Here is a 23,623-nt window from a genome sequence, read left to right on the forward strand (position 1 = left end):
AAGGTATGAAGATCCAAATTATGAGGAAAACCCCAGGTCCTGAGCATTCTGGATAATAGATCCAGTACTGTACAAAATTAACATCCATCTTTATGGGATTTGGGATATTGTCAAGAAGAGGATCTCGTTTTACTTATTTGGAAAACTGGGCAGGCAGTTTTGACTCAGTTAGCCCTTCTGAAAACGGAGCTGTCTGTGTCAAAACTGGACAGGTGACAACCCTAACTGGACCTTCCATATCTCCTGGGTCCCCCCAGCAGCCGCCAGGTCTTTTTACTTCCTACAGTTACACCCATGGTCGCCATCAGGGGGGCACAGGGGGCAGGTCTGGACTGAGATTCAAAATAGGCCCTGGCATTTCAGGTACACAGAAGCTGAAACAGCCCCCCACCAGCCCAATATATAGTGACTGTCGATGGCAACTTACAGCAGCCACTCTGGCATTTGCCAAAACCCCACCCAACTCGCTATCGTACATAGACGAGAACAAGGGACTCGGCAGAGAAGGGACCGGACTAGGGTAGGAGAAAGTACGTGCCTGGCGCCCCTCCACCTTTGTGCCCTAGGCACGTGCCTACTCTGCCTACCCCTAGTTCTGGCCCTGTGTGGTTGGAACCTGGGGTGGGGCTTGTGGCCCTGAATGTCCATATCCAGACAGGTAAAGAGGTTACCATATAACTATATTCACACGCCTCAACCAAAACCTAAAAATACAGTCTGTTGGTGCAACAAATCTCTTTGCAGATACCCCGTGGTGGATAACATCTGGCAAATGCTAAAGCAAATTCATCTCACAATAGGAGCAGAGCAAATACTGACTTTTACTTGTCCACTTTTCCAATAAAGAAAATTAAACATGAGTTTATATTAACCCCAGCCTATGCAGAATCCATTCTCATTCGCTCAATGATTGCGTGGGTATGTGATGAATGTGCTAGCAAATCATCTGTCTGTGCCGTATCAGACCAAAATATGTGGCCAAATATACTTCTTTCTATACATTCATATTTTATGAGGCTATGATTAATAGATGAAGATTTAACTCATTGGACAAATGTATTTAATTGGAGAACAGAACTCTTTTTGTTATATTTTTATATATTTAACAAAAAAGTCCTAGGCTATAGGTGATAATTACTTCCACTTCCAGAAACCGTTTGCACATAGTTTTAACATTCCTGAAGATACTATATCACCGCCAAGATTTTTATGAGACTGTCCATAAAGTCTAAGATGCATTTAACATTCAGAATGGCTGCTGAATGAGTTGCCTTAAATAGTAGAAGTATTCCTAAAAAAATATATTCCAGGTATGGGACCTGTTATCCAGAATCCTTGGGACCTAGGGTTTTTCTGTAAATTGGTTTTCCGTAATTTGGATATTCATACCTTCCATACCTCCCAACTGTCCCTTTTTCGGAGGGACAGTCCCTCTTTTGACAGCTCAACCCGCAGTCCCTCATTTGTACTGGAAAGTCCCTCTTTTCTCTGCACTGAACAGCCAGAAAAAGAAACAAAGTTTCTCACTTAATTGGCTTTTAGCAGAGAGCCCAGAACACCTAACAGGTGCAAATAAGATACTTTGTAACAATTTTGAGACACAAAAACACAGTTTAGATAAGGAGAAATATTTTCAAACTTTCATAGCCTGCCAAATTTTGTAAAACAAACATGGTAATTAGGGGGTGTGGCCACAGAAAGAGGTGTGGTCATTAAAATTGCTGCGCTACTTGCGGGAAAAATTTTTTGTCCCTTTTTTTACTTCCAAAATGTTTGGAGGTATGTAAGACTACTGGAAAATAATGTAAACATTAAATGCACCCAATAGACTGGCATTGCTTCCAATAAGGATATTCATCATATACTCTATTATTTATTATTACAGAGAAAAAATTAATTATTTTAAAAAATGTGGATTACTTGGATAAAGTGGAGTCTATGAGAGATGGAATTTCCATAATTTGGAGCTTTCTGTATAATGGGTTTCTTTATAACGGATCCCATATATAGCATAAAATACGACACACTAATTCTTTCTTTGTGTGTGCAAGCCAATTATTAATTATGGAATTCTGGTTGTGGTTCTATGTGTGCAGATGCAGTGCATCCACGGGGCTCATTTATAAACACTGGGCAAATTTGTACCTGGGCAGTAACCCATAGCAACCAATCAGTGAGTGGCTTTTTTCAGCCATCTGCAGGTTGAGCAATGAATAAAGACCTCTGATTGGTTACCATGGGTTACTGCCCAAGGGCAAATTTGCCCAGTGTGTATAAATGAGCACCTTTTAAGTTTTCGGAACATTTAACAAGGGCAAAGGGATTTACAAAGGCAAATGGAAGCAACATTAGTCCCCTGCTACTAAAATATGGGCCAAAGGAAAGTTCTCCAAATCTCCCTATGTGCCATTTCCTTAAAAACTACAGGTATGGGACCTGTTATCCAGAATGCTCTGGACCTATGGTTTTCTGGATAGTGGATCTTTCTGTAATTTGGATCTTCATACCTTAATCCTACTGGAAAATCATTTAAACATGAAATAAACCCAATAGGCTGGTTTTGCTTCCAATAAGGATTAATTATATCTTAGTTGGGATCAAGTACAACGTACTGTTTTAATATTACAAAGAAAAAAGAAATCATTTTAAAACATTTGTATTAATTGGATAAAAATGGAGTTTATGGGAGATGGCCTTTTTGTATATTGTGGGATAACAGGTTTCTGGATAACAAATCCCATACCCATACTAACGTCTTTCTGACCCTAGCAACCAGGCATTTGTTAGTTCTGAGAATAATACATGAATAGACTTACAATCACTTTGCTCTGTGGTTGATTATTGGCTAGTGAGACTATTTACTTTCTCTTCGGACATGACAATAAGCTTGAAGAGTCAACTAACACTGGTAATATGCAATTCTGTAGTATACTGACAGATATTTAGACAGCGATAGTGATGTTTTGTGCCAGACAAGCCTTTCCTAGGGTGGCTCATACCAGCCAAGACTAATGGGCTTCATCAGAAACATCAACACTGGAATTTGCATTGTTGCAGGGATCACTATAGCTCCAAAACATTGTGGTAACCAGCTCTATCCTGCATGGAGAACCCTGGAATAAAATCAGAAAAAGGCAAAAATAATACAGGTTTGCAGTTAGACCTACTGTCTCCATTCATACAAGAAGGGTTAAAATATGTTTTAGAAGTATAATAATGAAACACCACTCCCCACCGCCAAAAACAGAAAGCAACCCAAGCTTTGACCTTTTTGAGCTTTGTTGCATGTTGCCATATAAACATCAGGGTGACACAAGACAGACTGCAGAAAAGAATTACAGACTCTAAAATAAAGAACTATATTCCATTGTATGGAACTTGGTTAATGGCACACACACAAATACACTATATGGGAAGACGTATGTAAACACACTTCAGAATTATTGGAATTTGACAATGCTGCGCTTCCTACATTATGGCAATGGTTTGGGGGAGGCCCTTCCATGTTTCAACAGGATAGAACTGGTTTGCAGAGAAGTTGATGGGCCAACACAAATCCCTGACTTCAACAGCTGAAAATCAACTGGATACCTTTGGGATGAAGTGGAGCCTGATCAAACATCAATACCCAACTTCTTACGTATGAATGGAAGCAAATACCACCAACAATGTTCCACATCTAATGCAAAGCCTTCCCAGAACAATAGAGGGTAAAGCATGTTTTAGCAACAAAGCAAGAACCAACTTTATATTAATCCCCCTGGTTTTGGAATTTGATGTTAGACAGGCAGGTGTCCACATACTTTTGGCCGTATAGAGTATTGGCAAACGCCTGTCACTGGCTGTTCTGTCTAAAGCTTGATTCTCGATTGATAGTTGGTTCCAGCTGTGCTGTTTACATATTCAAAATTATATTAACATAAAGTCACGTAAAGTTATTTGTAGAGGAAGGCCACATCTGGCCCTTGACCAATCTGCTTAATCTCATTTCTATAAACCAGCAACAGGCCATAACAACTACCTTATATTCCATATGTACTTTTGTTTCTTCTGTACTACCTTTACCTTTTCCTTGTAATATCTGGACATGTGACTCCCCAAAAAACACAGGCAATATAACTGGCACATGAGTGGGTTAACCGAAAACCTTCTGGGCCAAGTAAAGCTTAACTATGTGGTTTAGGGTGGCATCTCCAGACTGCACTATGACAGAATATTTGACACCCTGGATCACCCTTAGCAATTATCCCTTGTATCTCACCGGCAGGTCCGGACTGAGAATTTAAAATAGGCCCTGGCATTTCAGGTACACAGAGGCCCAATCAGCCCACATAGAGGCCCAAACAGACCTCACCAGCCCACTAAATACTGACTTTCTATGGGACCTTATAGCAGCCCCTCTTGCATTTGCCAGAACCCACAGATTGCCAGTCCAGGCCTGCTCACCGCCCCCACCTTCTGTGCTGTCACTGGAGAGTTTGGGTCAAGAACCGAGAGTCAAACCCTGGCACTCCAAATGTTGCAAAACCACAATTCCCAGTGATCCACATCAGATGGAAAAGAAGCTGTATTTCTGCAATATCTTGAGCAGCCCAGCTTGCCCATTATATAGTGAATAAAGTACCCCCCCATTGTAAAATATAAGGATATTATAAGTCACAAGGAGTTCCATGACCATATACAGATCATGGAACTCCGATGTTACTTCTAATATCCTCATATTTTCCAACAAGGGGTACTTTATTTATTATAATACACAGGTTTTAGTGAGTCATCTGACAGAAATGACATCACTAATCTTCGATTATAACTGATGACATCACTAGTCACCGTTTATAAGGCTATAAAGATATTCATGGCTTTTGTGTATTATATACTGATTTGGCACCTGAAGAGCAAGGGATCAGATATACAGTATAACGGCTATTCAGCTGCCTGAATCTCTCTCTTTCAATATCACTACCTTTACCCCTATTATTTAGCCATCTAAACCAGTTTTCTTATCTCACACGCTGCACTTGACTGCCTGCAATCTGGTTTCCACTTGCAGAACTCCATTCCAAGTCCACACTAATAAAAAACGCCAATGACTTTGCTTTCAAAATAATACAAGAGACATTTGTGCATTCTTAGGGGCAAATTTACTAAAGGGCGAAGTGGTTAACGCTAGCGGAAGTCCGAATCAGAAAATCCGGCAATCCCAGACCTGTCTAGGTTGCATATAAGTCAATGGGAGAAGTCCCAATGATTTTTTGATGTGCGCTGGGTTTCGTGCAATACCGCGAAGTTTCAAATTGTGAGAATCTGTTTTTTTCCAGCAAAGCAAATTTTTTGGGAAAATGTAATAATAAATAAGCGTAAAAAACCAGAGCGGATTTGATGGGAGTTTGCAGCAGAAAATGTTGAGATAAAATTGGGCTTTGATAAATAACCCCCTTAGCCTTTATTAACGAGCTCATAGCAATACTCTTGTAGTCCTCCATGATACCTTTTTTTATTCTTGTGTCAAAATCATCAAGTATATGGTCACCACCACCTTCATGCTTAGGGTGGCCACTAGCAGAGACCTTAACTATGCTTAAAAATCGTTGAGCCATTACATAAATTCAATAGGATTGCTTTGCAAGCAATAAGGATTCAGGCAACTCATTTAGGATGAAGTACAAGGTACAGTTTTATTATTACTGTGAGAAAGGTAATCCATTTTATAATTTAGAATTATTTGACTCTATGTAAAAATACCATCACATTATTCGTAGCTTTTTAGATAATGGGTTTCTGGGTCAAGGATCCTAATTTCCTGATGTTCTGCCCCACTCAGCATCTATACCCCATCACTACACCCTACTCACCAAATTCTTGCCCAGTCTGCACCTTTGGCATCACCACCCCAATCCTTTTGTGCTGAAGTCCCACCCCTTTAACATGACCACCCCCACTGTCCCACCTCCTCCCTTTTCTATTTGTTAATTATTTCCTTAAAAAAATACAATGTATAAATAAAATGTATGTGGCCCAAGGAAGCTACTGAGAGGTACATGGGTAAGTCATGTCCAGTCATTCCTCTCTAAAGAGCAAGAATAAAACCACCAGGAGAACCTTACTTTACACCAGGGGTCCCCAACCTTTTTTTACCCGGGAGCCACATTCAAATGTAAAAAGAGTTGGAGAGCAACACAAGCATAAAATATTTCCTTGGGGTGCCAAATAAGGGCTGTGATTGGCTATTTGGTTGCTCCTATGTGGACTGGCAGCCTACAAGAGGCTCTACTTGGTACTATACTTAGTTTTTATGCAATTAAAACTTGCTTCCAAGCCTGGAATTCAAAAATAAGCATCTGCTCTGAGGACACAGAGAGCAACATCCAAGGGGTTGGAGAGCAACATGTTGCTCACGAGCTACTGGTTGGGGATCACTGCTTTAGACAGTGGTTACTACAACATAATTATTGGTTGCAATCTCTCTAGATGTTATAGTTCAGCCATCTTTAAATATCATATGATTTCATATAAGCAACATTACCAGAATACATTCTAGATACAAGGTATAAAATGCCAGATCCTAAAAGATCCTCACAGTCCAGCAAAGCTTGGCCAAAATCTTCTGTAACCCAAGTCTCATCACCTCTACTCCACATTTATCCCCTTTCCTGCCCCACCTGCTTGCTTATTGGTACAGTTTGGATGTGCAGGGCTAGAGTTAGGGTAGCATGTGTATAGTATGTATGCAGTATAGTATGTAGCATGTGTATAGTATGTACTGTATGTAGTATAGTATGTGTATAGTATGTAGTATGTATAGGTATGTGCTTAGGGTCCTAGTATGTATGTGTATAGTATGTATGTATGTAGTATAGAATGTAGTATGTGTATAGTATGTATGTAGTATAGTATGTGTATAATATGTAGCATGTATAGGTATGTGCTTAGGGTCCTAGTATGTATGTGTATAGTATTTATGTAGTATAGAATATAGTATGTGTATAGTATGTATGTAGTATAGTATGTGTATAGTAAGTAGTATGTATAGGCATGTGCTTAGGGTTCTAGTAGGTATATGTATAGTATGTATGTAGTATAGTATGACGTATGTGTATAGTTTGTATGTGTATAGTATTTGTATAGTATGTAGTATGTATAGGTATGTGCTTAGGGTCCTAGTATGTATATGTATAGTATGTATGTAGTATAGTATGTAGTAGGTGTATAGTATATATGTAAATAGTATGTATAGGTATGTGCTTAGGGTCCTAGTATGTATGTGTATAGTATGTATGTCATATAGTATGTAGCATGTGTATAGTATGTATGTGTATAGTATGTATGTAGTATAGTATGTTTATAGTATGTAGTATTTATAGGTATGTGCTTAGGGTCCTAGCACCCTACCACTGCACCCTGCCTCTGATCCTAGTTCCATCCTCCCTATACATTTTTATCTTTGTATTTAGAGTTCCCTCTTGCTCTCTAATTCAAACACAAGCGATGCCATTCAAAATATTCCCAGGGACATATTTTTGCTATAGGTACTCAATGGACCATGCTTAGGGTTGTACTGGGAATTCCCTAGAAATCTCCCTCTTCTCTCCCAAATCCCCATCTTTTTCTTTTATTTAAATTCTAACCTTGTCTTAATATCCCTCATCTAATCACCCATACATTTTCATAGAATACTATTTCATAGAATTATTGTTATAAATTGTAGTACATCACTTCCAGATATCCTCCTATATGATATAAATAATCATTATATTAGATTTTTATGGCATAGCTTCTTTCATGTAGACTTTAGACCTGCTGGGTCAATAGATACCATATATGGGATAATATAATAATAACAATGCAGAAGAGACACAAGATATAAACTCTGTACTATCAATGAAAAAAAAAGAATAACACAAATAAAGTCTATTTGTGTAACAATTAAAATGTAATTAGGCATAATGCAGTGTTTATTGCTACTTTCTTCATTAACGGGCAAATTGTGCTTCGTCTTATCATTATTCCAAAAATAATTGCCTGCATTCACTCCTCCAATTTAGAAATGTCAATGGTCCACAGTCACCCTCCAGTGGTTGCTTGGTGAATATATGAGTATATGTACAAGCTGTATATCATATAGATAGGGCTTTTGTTAATCCAAACTCATAGCAATAATAATAATAATAACTGTTCTCGTAATTCAATGCTGCAATAACTTTCTATTAATAGCATATATATAGACTGTGCTTTGTATGCTACATTATTTTGGTATGCCTCTTCTTTTTTTTTTTTGCTCAAGAAAGTTTATTAAAACAAATAAGCAAATACAACTCATAGGTACACTTTCATTGTTTTCACATAATCACAGGTTATCAAGTGGAAGTACAACTTTTGATATATTTACATAGGAATGTAATCAACTGTGCCCTGAGCCAGACTTCCTCATATTTATGGTGGTTACCATTTTTCCTACATATAACTTGCTCTGTATTACATAAGTCTCCAACTGCCTTATGCCATTGCTCAAATTTCGGAGGGTCAGAGTTTTTCCAGTGGCAAGTAATGCCCTTCCTGGCTAGGAATAACACTCTCTGTAGGTAAAGCTGCTTGTCAGGAGGGATATCGTGGGCAGACATTATCCCCAGGAGGCACACCTTAGGGTCTCTAGGTATGGGAAAGCCTAGCTGCTGGGAGAGGGTACCCAGTATTTTGGACCAATATTGTTCCAGCCCATTACAGTCCCACCTGGTATGGAGGAGGGTGCCTTGTTGTTGATTGCAACGGTTGCAGAGAGGGGAGATGGCCGGGTTGATTATGTTTAACCTGGTTTTACTATAGTATGCCCTGTGCACTATATACAACTGTAACAACCGGTACTTATAATTAAGGGGAACCAGTGAGGGTACCCTTAGGGCCTGAGCCCATTAGGCGTCAGTAAGGTAAGCTAGGTCATGGTCCCATTTATCCCGTGCTTTCACCATATAATGCTCTGCTCTATGTTTTTGCGTGACCTTGCAGCTTGGACACCAGCCCTTAATGGGTATCAGTTTCTATTGCTTTGGCCAGTGGTGAACATTCCACTCGGATAGCCGTGGTTCTGTTATGCCTACTCAGTGCAGAGCAAATGGCCACTGTGAGTTAGGAAGGACCTGCTCAACTTTCAGAGTCGCAAAAGGGACTGGGCTACCCCTGTTCCACACCTTGCCTATGGTAGTCAAACCCACAGTTCCCCATACCCTGTGCAGTGTCACCTGGCGCATCATTGGGAAAGTTAGATTATTCGTAATTGGGGTCTGGGGATGGATGGAATGGAACTCTATCTGCTGGTGTGCAGTGATCAAGACTTTTCTTTGCAGTTTAAGTAGGGGGTGTACTGGTGAATGTCCCTTTGGCGAACCCCTAGCCAGTAGGCCCTGGAAAGGCGTTTTGTATTGCGGGACCATAAATGCAGGAGGCCTTCATCTGCCAAGTGGGGTAGCATTTGTCTGCAGTGTGCTTGGTATGCCGCTTCTTACACTAGTATGGCAAATATATATTCAGTGCCAGTATATTGTATAGTACAGTATAACAGTGCTTAGTTAATGGCTGTGGGTACTCTGGGAAGGGAGTGTGGCTGTGGGATAGCAGGTATAGTAGGGAGAGATGGTGCCTATAGTAACAGTGGATAATAGTCTCTGGGAAGGGAGTGTGACTGTGGGATAGCAGGTATAGTAGGGAGAAATGGTGCCTATAGTAACAGTGGATAATAGTCTCTGGGAAGGGAGTGTGACTGTGGGATAGCAGGTATAGTAGGGAGAGATGGTGTCTATAGTAACAGTGGGATAATAGTCTCTGGGAAGGGAATGTGACTGTGGGATAACAGGTATAGTAGGGAGAGATGGTGCCTATAGTAACAGTGGATAATAGTCTCTGGGAAGGGAGTGTGACTGTGGGATAGCAGGTATAGTAGGGAGAGATGGTGCCTATAGTAACAGTGGATAATAGTCTCTGGGAAGGGAGTGTGACTGTGGGATAGCAGGTATAGTAGGGAGAGATGGTGCCTATAGTAACAGTGGGATAATAGTCTCTGGGAAGGGAATGTGACTGTGGGATAACAGGTATAGTAGGGAGAGATGGTGCCTATAGTAACAGTGGGATAATAGTCTCTGGGAAGGGACTGAGGTTATTTAAGAAAAAAGTTGAATGTCTAATATTCGTTCAGATGGCTCTGACCCGAAAATACGAATCATATTCGATTTGTATTCGATTGTACGAAAAAAACTCGAATGTCAGGAAGGCAATTAACATCTCCAAATGGCTGAACGACCTCTGCTATTGACTTGTACATTAACTCAGCAGGTTTTAGGAGGCGAATAGTCCTATTAGGACTGTTTCCATGGTCGAGGTGTGATAAATATCACATTCGAATTTACATTGGAATAAGGGGATTAAAATTCAAATGTCTGAATCTTAATACTCGAAAATTTTAATTTACTATTCGACCTTTGATAACACTGCCCCGTAGTATTTTAGCAAAGCCAATTATCACTATTGTCTATTTTGTAGCCGTGACAAGTAGCTGCTATTAGTAGCTCTGTGTGTCTTCACACTTACAATGTTGGTCCAATTGAGTCAAAGAGGAAAAGCAATTAGATGGTTAGAAGTTCCTACTTCCAGGCTGATGGCTCTTTAGATCAATGGCAGCTGCCATACTGGTAGTATTCAGATTTGGTTAGCTAAACTAGTACAGATATGGGATTCATTATCCAGAAAACCGTTATCTAGAAAGCTCCAAATTATGGAAAGGCTGTCTCCCATAGACTTCATTTTATCCAAATAATCCAAAATTTTTTTAAATGATTTCCTTTTTCTCTGTAATAATAAAACAGTAGCTTGTACTTGATCCCAACTAAGATATAATTAATCCTTATTGGAAGCAAAACAATCCTATTCACTTTATTTAACGTTTACATGATTATCTAGTAGACTTAAAGGGATACTGTCATGGGAAAATGTTTTTTTTCAAAAACACATCAGTTACTAGAGCTGCTCCAGCAGAATTCTGCACTGAAATCCATTTCTCAAACCGTTTTTCTTTTATATTTTATTTTGAAATCTGACATGGGGCTAGACATATTGTCAGTTTCCCAGTTGCCCTCAGTCATGTGACTTATGCTCTGATAAACTTCAGTCACTCTTTACTGCTGTACTGCAAGTTGGAGTGATATCACCCCCCCCCCCAGCAGCCTAACAACAGAAAAATGGGAAGGTAACCAGAAAGCAGCTCCCTAACACAAGATAACAGATTCCTGGTAGATCTAAGGGCAGAGATGCTTCGTTTTCCGAAGTCTCCTGAAGTTGCCTCACAAGGAAACTTTGGGTGACTTCGGAAAGCCAAAGTGATGCCATCCTGCCGGCATTTTGTATTCTACCTGCCGAGAAGACAGTTAGGGGAGATTAGTCGCCCGAAGAAGAAGCGATTTGTCACTGGCCGACTAATCTCTCGAAATAGCAGCGTGAGTCTCTGCCCTAAGGCTATGGACACACAGGCTGTTTTCAGAGTCTGATCAGCTAATTATGCAGGATGAGAGAAGCAGATCTGCTCAGTCCCCCTGCTCCATTGATTTGAATCTGATCAGCCTGTGTGCGGTCACACACAGCCTGAGATCAGCCCAAATACTCAGGCCGAAAACAGCCTGTGTGTCCATAGCCTAAAACAGCACTCATTAGTAAAATCCAGGTCCCACTGAGACACATTCAGTTACATTGAGTAGGAGAAACAACAGCCTGCCAGAAAGCAGTTCCATCCTAAAGTGCTGGCTCTTTCCAGGCACATGACCAGGCAAATTGAGCTGAGATGCACCTACACACCAATATTACAACTAAATACACTTGCTGGTTCAGGAATTACATTTTATATTGTAGAGTGAATTATCTTCAGTGTAAACAGTGTAATTAAAAAATAAAAATTACATCATAAAAATCATGACAGAATCTCTTTGGTATGAAGATCCAAATTACAGAAAGATCCATTATCTGTAAACCCCCAAGTACTGAGCATTCTGGGTAGCAGGTCCCATACCTGTAGTTGGCCTGGGTAACTAAACTTTTAATCAGTAGGTGAATGCAGTGTGCTGGGGCTCATTATCTTTCCCACAGGCTTGGAAGAACCTTTCTCCTTGGCTCACTGTAGGCATCAGAAGTCCTTTAGTAGAGCCACATTTCATAGCTGTCTGGAAGGCGTGAGTCAACCATCTGCCTCCAAATACGGTGCCCAGAGGCTTCTGCTACTTAGTGGGAAGAATAAATCCCATAACACTTGATATGATTATGCTCATTATTTTAATAGTTTAATTAAACTGAAGTATTAACAGTCTGATCTGCATCTTCTGACACCGACACTCTTTCTCCACCATGAATTACTCATGCACCAAATCCAAGATTCAGTGGGACACAACCAAAATCCTGGCATTATTTGCAAGACTTCCAAACTGGAATCCTTAATCACTCTGAAATCTGAATATGCAAATAAGGCACTCTAATAGTAGAACTAGAGGTCTATGGGCCCCAATGCTGTGCTGAGGCTGTGGTCTACTCTTATAGTGGCCATACACAATAAGATCCACTCGTTTGGCGAGCTCAATGAGCGGATCTTAACCCGATATGCTAACCATATGCAGGGCGATATTGGGTTAATCCAATCAGTCGGCTCAAGGGCCAAACAATAGTATAAAAATGAAGGAAATGGGCGCCGATGGGTCGTAGCCTAGGACCTCATCAACTAGCCGAGGTGATCCTCAATCAAAGGAAAAATGTAACCTGCCCAATCGATATCATCCGATTGTTGGCCAGATATCGATTGGGGAGACCCGTCGGTCTAAAGGACCAGTATCACCAGCTTTAATCTGCCCATGTATGGCCACCCTTAGGATGAGAACTAGGGTCCATGCTGATTTGGACACCCCAGGAACAATAGTCACCATTGTATGCATGGAAAGCTTAAACCCAAAGAATATAAAAAAATATCCCATATCTAGCATTTAGGCCTTGACCTTGCAACTGAAATCCATGCCCCTATAAAGACAAACTTTATACATATATTTATATTACACAGCCTGGGCAATATATCCTCATTGTCAAAGCACATACACACATAGGGTTTAAGCTTACAAGCTTAAAGGGGTGATTCACTTTTAAGTAAACTTTTAGTATGTTATAGAATGGATCATTCTAAACAACTTTTCAATTGGTCTTCATTTTTTCATTTTTATAATCATTTGCCTTCTTCTTCTTACTCTTTCCAGCTTTCAAATCTAAAAAAAACAAATCCTCAGTAAAGCTACATAGTTATTGTTATTGCTACTTTTTATTACTCATCTTTCTTTCCAGGCCTCTCCTATTCATATTCCAGTCTTTTATTCATATCAATGCATGGTTGCTAGGGTCATTTGGACCCTAGCAACCAGACTGCTGAAATTGCAGACTGGAGAGCTGCTGAATAAAAAGTAAAATAACTAATAAACCACATTAAAATCAATTGCAAATTGCCTCAGAATATCCCTCTCTACATCATACTAAAAGTTAATTCAAAGGTGAACAACCCCTTTAAGCTACTTATTACTTGAAGGGGAAGTTAAAGGAACAGTAACACCAAAAAATTTAAGTGTATCAAAGTAATGAAAATATCATGTAATGTTGCCCTGCACTAGTAAAACTGATGTGTTTGCTTCACAAACACTACTATAGTTCATATAAACAAGCTGCTGTGGAGCAATGGCGGAAATTGAAAAACGGCTATATGGCACAGGTTAGCTAATGGATAACAGATTACACCATTATGTTCTACAGAGCTTATCTGCTTTGTAACATGAGCCTTTTCTCCTTTGAATGGCTGCCCCATTGCTACACAGTAGCTTGTTTATATAAACTATAGTAGTACTTATCTGTTATCTACTGTGTATCCTGTGCTTGAATGGCTGCCCCCATGGCTACACAGCAGCTTGTTTATATAAACTATAGTAGTACTTATCTGTTATCTACTGTGTATCCTGTGCTTGAATGGCTGCCCCCATTGCTACACAGCAGCTTATTTATATAAACAATATTAGTGTTTCTTAAGCAAATACAGCAGTTTTACCAGTGCAGGGCAACACTGCATTATATTTTCATTACTTTAAAACACTTTTATTTTTTGACATTACTGTTCCTTTAAAGACTGCAAAGCACATATGAATGTTGACCAATCTGGCCTTTAGTATGGCATGTGGAGGTTTTATGAAAGTAGGAACTTTGAGTAAAGTCCATAACTTACTGTTCTTGAGGTAGCGCTGAGGGATGATGACACAATGGAGGACTTTGTCACAGTTACGGGCAAGTGAGGTAATGAAAACCTCTGTCCGGTGTCTGGGGGTGAGGAGTACGAGCGCAGTCTGGCCTCTAACCGTTCTGGCTCATGTTTGTAGGATTCCAGGGGAAAGGTGGGCTGCTTGGTCACTTGTGTGGGAGTGGATGGGGAGGAGGAGAGTCCTGAGGCTGTGGAGAAAAGAGGATAGAAGTAAATAATACAACTATGCAACTACACATCAAACACATTGTCCATCTGTTGATGATGCATGAGCGGTTTCAATACAGTTGGTAAGAAAAGTGTCATCTGAGATTATTATTGATTTGTCAGTGTTGTTTCACACAGTATCGGACTGGCCCACCGGGATACCAGGAAAAGTCCCGGTGGGCCCAGGTGTCATTGGGCCCTCATGCTGCTAAACATTTAGTCTATTAGCCTACATGGCCATTCCCTATTTCTATGAGAACAAAGAGGCCAAATAGATGGAATAATAGATTATAGTATGTAAAGAAAAGAGACTAGGAGAACAGAGGTTGAGTGAGGAGAGGAAGAATAAGAGAGAGCAGGGGCGTAACTACAGAGGAAGCAGACCCTGCGGCTGCAGGGGGGCCCAGGAGGTACAGGGGGCCCATGAGGCTCTCATTGATGATTGAACATATGTTGGTAAAACAGGACAAACACTGGATATGTTGGGGGCCCTAAAATGAATTTGCTGTGGGGCCCAACAACATCTAGTTACGCCACTGAGAGAGAGTGGGCCCCCGGTCTAAGGTTTTTGGGTGGGCCCCTGGCCCTGGCCCTGCCTTCTATATCACCAGGACCTGGACTGGGATGCAAAATAGGCCCTGGCATTTTAAGCACACAAACATGTCCAAACAGCCCCCCACCAGCCCACTAATAGTGACTGTCTATGGGAACTTACAACAACCCCTCTGATATTTGCCAGAACCCACAGAATGACACTCTGGGCCAGCATAGCACCCTTTAGCTGCTGGCACTCTCTAACTTGCAAGTCTGAATGACACACAATTTAGGACATCTTTGTGCCTCCCCTAGTCTGCCCCTCATGGGTAAGGTTGCCACCTGGCCGGTATTTTGCTGGCCTGACCGGTAAAAATGATGCTTGATCCCAATGTTATTAATAGGGAAAAAATCTAAATATATAGGAAGGCCGGTATTTTTTTCCAGAAAAGGTGGCAACCCTACTCATGGTGGGAGAACAAGACTTGTAGTGCAAAATGTGGGGCAGAGTAGAAAGAACATTGCCCTTTTTTGCACTTTGTACCCTGTCCTGTACTTTGTAAACGACCCCTTTGAAAGTTTAAGAAATAGGAATAAGTGTATTTGTACAACTGGAGTTCCCACTGCTTCTTACTGCCCTTACTAATACATTGATCTCACACGCAAGCAGTCATTTTACTTAGCCCATAAGCTATTGATTTACTGATTTACTGAGACAGCACATACACACAAAGAGCTGTAAATAGTTATTGGATTACACTTTGTCTCTACTCACATAAAGCATCAGCCTATAGGTTATTATAAGGCACTGGATACTCATGTACGGATGAACCCAACCCTCTCTATAAACATTTTTATGGACTGTGCCAAAACACACACTTATATGATACCACCCTGGCCTGTAATGTTATTGCAGAGAGATCTTAACTGCACTTACAGAAGAAAAAAAAGCACATTTAACACTCATCTTCCAAAGGCCTCGTATAATACAATATCTAAGTGTCTCTTTGCTCAGAGAAGTGCATCAGCGACTCCAGCCTGTCAATCAAAATGCAGGTCATGTACTAAATTCCAACCCTACACTAGCAAGCAATTTCAATATAATCCTGCAAAACAGATCATCATCTTAATTTATATTTATAGCAAGGTCATACCACTTATAATAAAGGGAACCTTTATAAACCTTCATAAAACCGTTCCATTGGCCCCAGAGCAGAGCTCATGCTTTTGAACATTGGGCCCTGCAGCCAAACTTAACTGACTGCAAAATACCAGCAATTAAAATTCAAGGTTAAAAGATTTTTTTTTTAAAAGCTTCAAATTCCCCTGGGAATAAACACAGAAAACAAAAAAAACCTCACAACCAAGTCAAGCAGAGCCAATTATGAAAGTGCAGGAAAAAAAATCTACCTACCAGTGTCAGAAATGTCTGGAATGAACGGGGAAAGTTAAGTAAGCACCGGGTTGTCATCAATAAATCCTTTGGGCTTATTGCTTCATTAATGTTTTAGGCTGACTCTCTGAGACAGTTAATAATGTCTAAATCATAGTATTAACTCTTTTCTGAGAGGCAGAGACCTGTGCTGCCCTGTGAATACAGTGCTGCCTATGTTTAACTGCTCTGTATTCATGATAGGTGGGTAGTTAGGTGTGTGAGTACAGAGTTGCATTGTACTTACTGTGGATATCTAATCCAGTGTGAGGTGCAAAGCACAGATATACCCCTACTTGGAGAATGAGCACTAAGGGCAGAGACACATGGTCAGAATCGGGGAGATTAGTTGCCTGGCAACAAATCTCCTCTTCTTCGGGATGACTAATCTCCCCGAACTGCCTTCCCGCTGCCTGCAATGTAAAATCAGAGCACTTCGTTTTCCGAAGTTGCCTCACAAGGCAAATTCGGGCAACTTCGGAAAAAAAAGCACTCTGATTGCCATCCCGTCGACAAATTTTCATTCTAGCCGGCGGGAAGGCAGTTCGGGGAGATTAGCCCCGGAGAAGAGGAGATTTGTCGCCCGGCGACTAATCTCCCCAAATCTGACCGCGTGTCTCTGCCCTTAGGTTCACAAATCTGCTCCCCGTTTCATGCACCACTATAGAGCCCTGTTACATTTTACAGGGATTGCAGAAGTCTGAAACATATTGTAAGCTTTATCTCCCTATAATACACAAAAGCCATGAATATCTTGTAAATTATATCCTTATAAAACGTGAGTTCTGATGTCATCAGTTATAAACGGTGAGTTCTGATGTCATTTCTGTCACATGACTCACTGAAACTTGTGTATTATAATAAATAAAGTACCCCCAGTTGCAAAATATGAGGATATTAAAAGTTACCTCGGAAGTACCATGACCTGTATAAAAACCTGTTTTTATATGGTCATGAAACTCCTCGGTAACTTATAATATCCTTATATTTTTCAGGAGGGGGTACTTTATTTACTATATAATAACTGACTGGGCAAACCCCACAGTTTGGAAACGAATTCCCAAGGTATGGAGAGAATCTACTGTCATCTACTGTATCCATGAATATTATACAGACTTTCTCCTTCATTAGAAGGCACTCGGCAAAAGGCCATGAAGGACTGGCAGTAGGAATGCAGTCGGGAGATTTTGGAAACAAAAAAGTCTCCATGGGTGTAGTCAAGATGCCGAGAGCAGTAGGAAGAACACGAATCTGCTACCAAGGAAACCTATCTGTATATAGAGGAACACAAAAGGCTATTATGAATTGAGCACATTTTTTGAAGTTTTAAATGACAGGGTAAGACCAATAATTGTGTTCAGAACAGTGCATTATGGGCTCTCTTTACTATTAAGGGTTGTATGCTTACAGCAGACATGCAGGGAACTGGCGCACTAACTAAACCTGGAGTTCCCAAATGATCCTAAGCTGGTGACCAGTTAGGGTTGCCGCCCGCATGTTTATCGAAAGGGTTGTCCGGGTGAAAATTGCATGTCCAGATTTCCAAATCTTGAAATCCGGACAGGGCTTTAAATTGAATGGCGCAGCGATCAGCCAATCACGGATTGCCATGTCATAACTCTGCACCCCTAGAGACACATTTATCAAGGGTCGAATTTCGAATTCATGTGAGTTTGACCAAACTCAAATCAAGCTTTTTCTCAAAAAAAAAAAAAAAACTCAAATATCAGGAAGGCTGCAAATGTCTTCAGATTGGTCACTGGACCTCACCCATTGACTTATACATGAATTTGGCAGGTTTTAGGTGGCAAATAGTCGAATTAGAGTTCGAAAAGGGCCAGAGTATGATAAATCTCCAAATTCAAATTCACAATTCGACGCTTAATCTGCCCCCAAAGTATGTGTGGGACCACACGAAACGCGTTAGGAAGAGGACTGTTTGGGAAATAAAATGCTTTTTTAACTTCACCGCTGCCTGCTGATTCATAGAGTGCACGCCGAAAAGGTTCTATATTGGCTTTGAAAGTCTCCCCAAGCTGCGGTTACGGGGCGTTGCACCCGGGCCAGAGAAGTGGAGCGGTGAGTGACCTGTCTACCATTGAATACATATTGAAATTTGTGATTTAAGCGAAAGGTCCGGGGCATGTGCACCAGGGCCCATCCGAAACAAGGGTGAGCGTTGTAGTGAATTAATCTACCTACATTTAAACTGTTGAATATGGATGTAGGATTCGAGCGCACCAGAGTGTAGTAAATATCTAATGTATGTTGCTCCCCAACCCTTCTTACATTTGAATGTGGCTCACGGGTGAAAAAGGTTGGGGAACCCTGATTTACGAGAACAAACGAGTATTTTCCCCAATGGTCTAGCTGGCAATCAGACTCCCTCACCTCCAACTGCCTGTAGTATCATAGGAGTAATTATCTGGCTAAGGGCACAGACTATTCTGAACTTTATCAGAAAACTACATCGTCAGCAGCCGCCCTGTTTATTGTCTTTTGCTTTAATGTCTTCTGGACATAAAAATAAATAATCTATTTCTTCTGCTCCCAGGCTGTTTCTTAGTTGAGAAAATGCAAATGAAATGCTTTCCCAAGCACTCAAGGATAGAAATGCTTATGTGCCAAGTTACATATAAAGCCCCCGCTGCTACGCTGGCATTGCAAAATAAAAGTGCTTCTTTAGCATATGCTGTTCACAATGAGCCGCACAGATATAAAAAACTAATAACACATAGAGGAGGCTTCTTCTACACTGTGAATGTAGCACAGAAATACATATACCAATGTTTATTTCAGATACGTTTTATTACCTTCCAAGCTCATGTGTATTATATATCAAATAATGTACCCCCTGTTGTAAAATATAAGGATATTATAGGTAACCGAGGCGTTCAAGGACCCAATAAATGCATTTATGCAGGCCATGGAACTCTAAAGGTGACTTTTATGATCCTTATAATTTACAGGGAGATGCATTGTTTATTATAATAAACACCTTTCAGCGATTCATTACATTACTGAGCACCTATAACACAGCACCAAATACAGCGCTGCACAATATGTTGGCACTCTAAAAATACATGTTAATAATAATAGTAATAATAGTAATACAACATTAGAGCCATTATATTGTGAATAAAGAACCCCCTATTGTAAAAATAAGGATATTACAAGTCACAGAGGAGTTCTATGACCATATAAAAGCACAACGCCGAAGGCTGAGTTATTTTATAAAAGTCATGGAAATAAGAGGTTACTTCTAATATCCTCATATTTTCCAACAAGGGGTACTTTATTTATTATAATACACACTTTTTACATGAGTGATATTCAGAGTTCCCTGTATAACTCAGCCTGCAGCCATGTGCCTTTATAAGGTCACAGAACCCCTCAGTGACGTCTAATATCCTTATCATTTACACTAGGGGGTACATTATCCCTTATAATACATGAGTGATATTCAGTTCCCTGTATAACTCAGCCTGCAGCCTTGTGCCTTTATATGGTCACAGAACCCCTCAGTGACTTGTAATATCCTTATCATTTACAGTAGGGGGTACATTATCCCTTATAATACAGGAGTGATATTCAGAGTTCCTTGTATAACTCAGCCTGCAGCCTTGTGCCTTTATATGGTCACAGAACCCCTCAGTGACTTCTAATATCCTTATCATTTACAGTAGGGGGTACATTATCCCTTATAATACATGATTGATACTCAGAGTTCCCTGTATAACTCAGCCTGCAGCCTTGTGCCTTTATATGGTCACAGAACCCCTCAGTGATTTCTAATATCCTTATCATTTACAGTAGGGGGTACATTATCCCTTATAATACATGAGTGATACTCAGAGTTCCCTGTATAACTCAGCCTGCAGCCTTGTGCCTTTATATGGTCACAGAACCCCTCAGTGACGTCTAATATCCTTATCATTTACAGTAGGGGGGACATTATCCCTTATAATACATGAGTGATACTCAGAGTTCCCTGTATAACTCAGCCTGCAGCCTCGTGCCTTTATATGTACAAGCAACTGTTTTATTATTACAGAGAAAAAGGAAATAATATTTAAAAATTATCTGATTATAATGGGAGTCTATGGAAGACTTTCTGTAATTCAGAGCTTTCTGGATAACGGGTTTCTGGATAACAGATCCCATTCCTGTACAAAGAAGAATGCTATGCTCTAGCCTGAGCGGTATCAGTTACTGGGCCGACAGATGGCTGAAATGACCAGCTCTCAGACTCAATTCAATCCCTGGCTGAAGGAGGCTATTTAGCGACCATCTGTTGGTGCCTACAGAAAATACCATTCACTGAACAGAATTACTGTCTCCCTACTTCATTTTCAGAAGAGGGACCATCATGGTTCCAAATTGTTAGAAAAGGGCAATAATATTTAAGCTGCTTCAGCATAGGAATCTCAGTGAAATCATATTCCCAGTGCTTCACAGCATTAATCCTAATAAAGTACAACAAATCAAATCATCAGATCAAAATATGTATCTGTCAAGCGCTGACAGGAAATATATGCACTGAATGTGATACGGCCTGTCCGTAAATCGGAGCTTTCTGGATAACAGGTTTCCGAATAACGGATCCCATACCTGTAATATACTGCAGGATAAGCACCACTCATTCTCCCCTGATAGAGACAGACAGGGGACACTGTGGCTGCTGGGAGGACACGAGTATAAACACTGGTGATGTTTTGATTGTAAATTGAAATACTGTGTGTGAAACGGATCACCTTTTTTATTCTCACCTTTTCTATAAGGTTCATAGAGTTGGCTCAAGCTGATCAGTTGTGGTGGGAGCTGGGGCTAAGCAGACTTATTGGTTATACAGGTATGGGACCTGTTATCCAAGATGCACTGGACCAGGGGGTTTCTGGAAAATGGATCTTTCTGTAATTTGGATCTTTATTCCTTAGGTCTACTAGGAAATTAAATATTAAATCATGTATCATGTATTAAATAAAGCCAATAGGTTGGTTTTGCTTCCAAAAAGGATTACTTATATCTTAGTTGGGATCAAGTACAAACTACTGTTTTATTATTACAGAGAAAAAGGAAATACTTTTTAAATATTTGGATAAAATGGAGTTTATGGGAAACGGCCTTTCCGTAATTCGGACCTTTCTGGATAACGGGTTTCCGGATAACGATAATTCTGTTTAAAGTAGGACTAGCCAACCTATGGCCCTTTACTTGTTGTAAAGGTACAACGTCTAACAGCAACACGTGAGGGGCTGCTTGTTGGTATAAAGTGTTACTTTTACCATTATGCCCTCCTATTCTATCTTGCCCTACCTTTAGCTACAGTATCTCACTCTACTATCACCTTATTCTGCAATCACCTTCTTTCCCTACTGTTGCCATTTTGTTGTACTCTCAACATCTTGCTCTCCTGTTCTATCTTGCCTCACTGTCACCTCATTCTCCATTGCCCTGTCTTCTTACCCTATTGCCCCATAATGCCTTACTGTCCCCTACTGCCCTGCTTAGAGTAGCCAATTGCTAATAAAACCTGAGAGGTAAACACAGTCACATAACCCCTCAGTGACTTCTAATATCCTTATAAATTACAGTAGGGGGTACATTATCCCTTATAATACACAAGTGATACTCCGATTCCCTGTACAACTCAGTCTGCAACCTTGTGCCTTTATATGGTCACAAAACAACCCCTCAGTGACTTCTAATATCCTTATCATTTACAGTAGGGGGTACATTATCCCTTATAATACATGAGTGATACTCAGAGTTCCCTGTATAACTCAGCCTGCAACCATGTGCCTTTATATGGTCACAGAACCCCTCAGTGACTTCGAATATCCTTATCATTTACAGTAGGGGGTACATTATCACTTAAAATACATGAGTGGTACTCAGAGTTCCCTGTATAACTCAGCCTGCAGCCTTGTGCCTTTATATGGTCACAGAACAACCCCTCAGTGACTTCTAAAATCCTTATCATTTACAGTAGGGGTACATTATCCCTTATAATACATGAGTGATACTCAGATTTCCTGTATAACTCAGCCTGCAACCTTCTGCCTTTATATGGTCACAGAACCCCTTAGTGACTTCTAATATCCTTATCATTTACAGTAGGGGGTACATTATCCCTTATAATACATGAGTGATACTCAGAGTTCCCTGTATAACTCAGCCTGCAGCCTTGTGCCTTTATATGGTCACAGAACAACCCCTCAGTGACGTCTAATATCCTTATCATTTACAGCAGGGGGTACATTATCCCTTATAATACATGAGTGATACTCAGATTTCCCTGTATAACTTATCCTGCAGCCTTGTGAGAAAATAATAGATCCTATAGGATACAGGTCTATTTCTAGCTTTTAGAAGCAGCTTCTAAACTAATGACCACCAACCAGTGGCTCGTGAGTAACATGTTGCTCCCCAACCCCTTGGATGTTTCTCCCAGTGGCCTCAAAGCAGGTGCTTCTTTTTAAATTCCTGGCTTAAAGGCAAGCTTTAGTTGCATAAAAAAATTGTATACTGCCAAACAGAGCCTCCTGTTGGCTGCAAGTCCACAAAGGGGCTACCAATACCCAATCACAGCCCTTATGTGTAAGGCCCCGAAACTTTTTGCATGCTTTAGTTGCTCTCCAACATTATTTTATACTTGAGTGTGGCTCATGGGTAAAAAAGGTTGGGAGCCCCTGTTCTAACCTAATAATCTTAGAAAAAGGCCACACTAGATTTTATGATTTTTCAACTTAAAGGAAAAGTAAAGCTTAACGAAAGAACGAAAGAAGTAAATCATCTGTGCAATAAATCAACTGAATTCTCAAAACATAATGAAATATGTGCAATATATAGCCAGTCCCTCTTCATGTATAAACTACAGGAGATCTGATCCCAGTCAGGGAAAAGAGGGGGGCCGGTTGCTGATGGAAGGTTGGGGGTGCATCACTCTCTCAAGTTGGAGAACCTAAAAGGACGTTTGCTCCCTCTGCCCCATCCTAAAAAACAGCCCTGTCAAATGGATAGAGAAATCCTGGAGACTGTGTGGCTACACTACTTGCCCCAGGCTTAAACCAGGGCACCATGCCAGAACATGAAGTGACAGTGGCAGCAGATGGAATATTTACGTGTGACCGACTGGAGTTGTG

The 23,623-nt window shown here is 40.5% G+C and overlaps 1 protein-coding gene across 3 annotated transcripts in view; it reads right to left on the reverse strand.

The window, feature by feature from the left end:
• prkag2.L (protein kinase, AMP-activated, gamma 2 non-catalytic subunit L homeolog) overlaps positions 1-23,623 on the reverse strand; it is a 211,480-nt gene that overhangs the window by 82,539 nt on the left and 105,318 nt on the right. For 2 of the 3 annotated variants that reach the window (NM_001366430.1, XM_041565219.1), the window contains 1 exon segment: positions 14,273-14,493. In NM_001366430.1, the coding sequence (NP_001353359.1) occupies positions 14,273-14,493 (221 nt within the window). 3 annotated transcript variants of the gene reach the window in all.

The sequence above is a fragment of the Xenopus laevis genome, chromosome 6L, assembly GCF_017654675.1.
Source record: "Xenopus laevis strain J_2021 chromosome 6L, Xenopus_laevis_v10.1, whole genome shotgun sequence".
NCBI lineage: Eukaryota > Metazoa > Chordata > Amphibia > Anura > Pipidae > Xenopus > Xenopus laevis.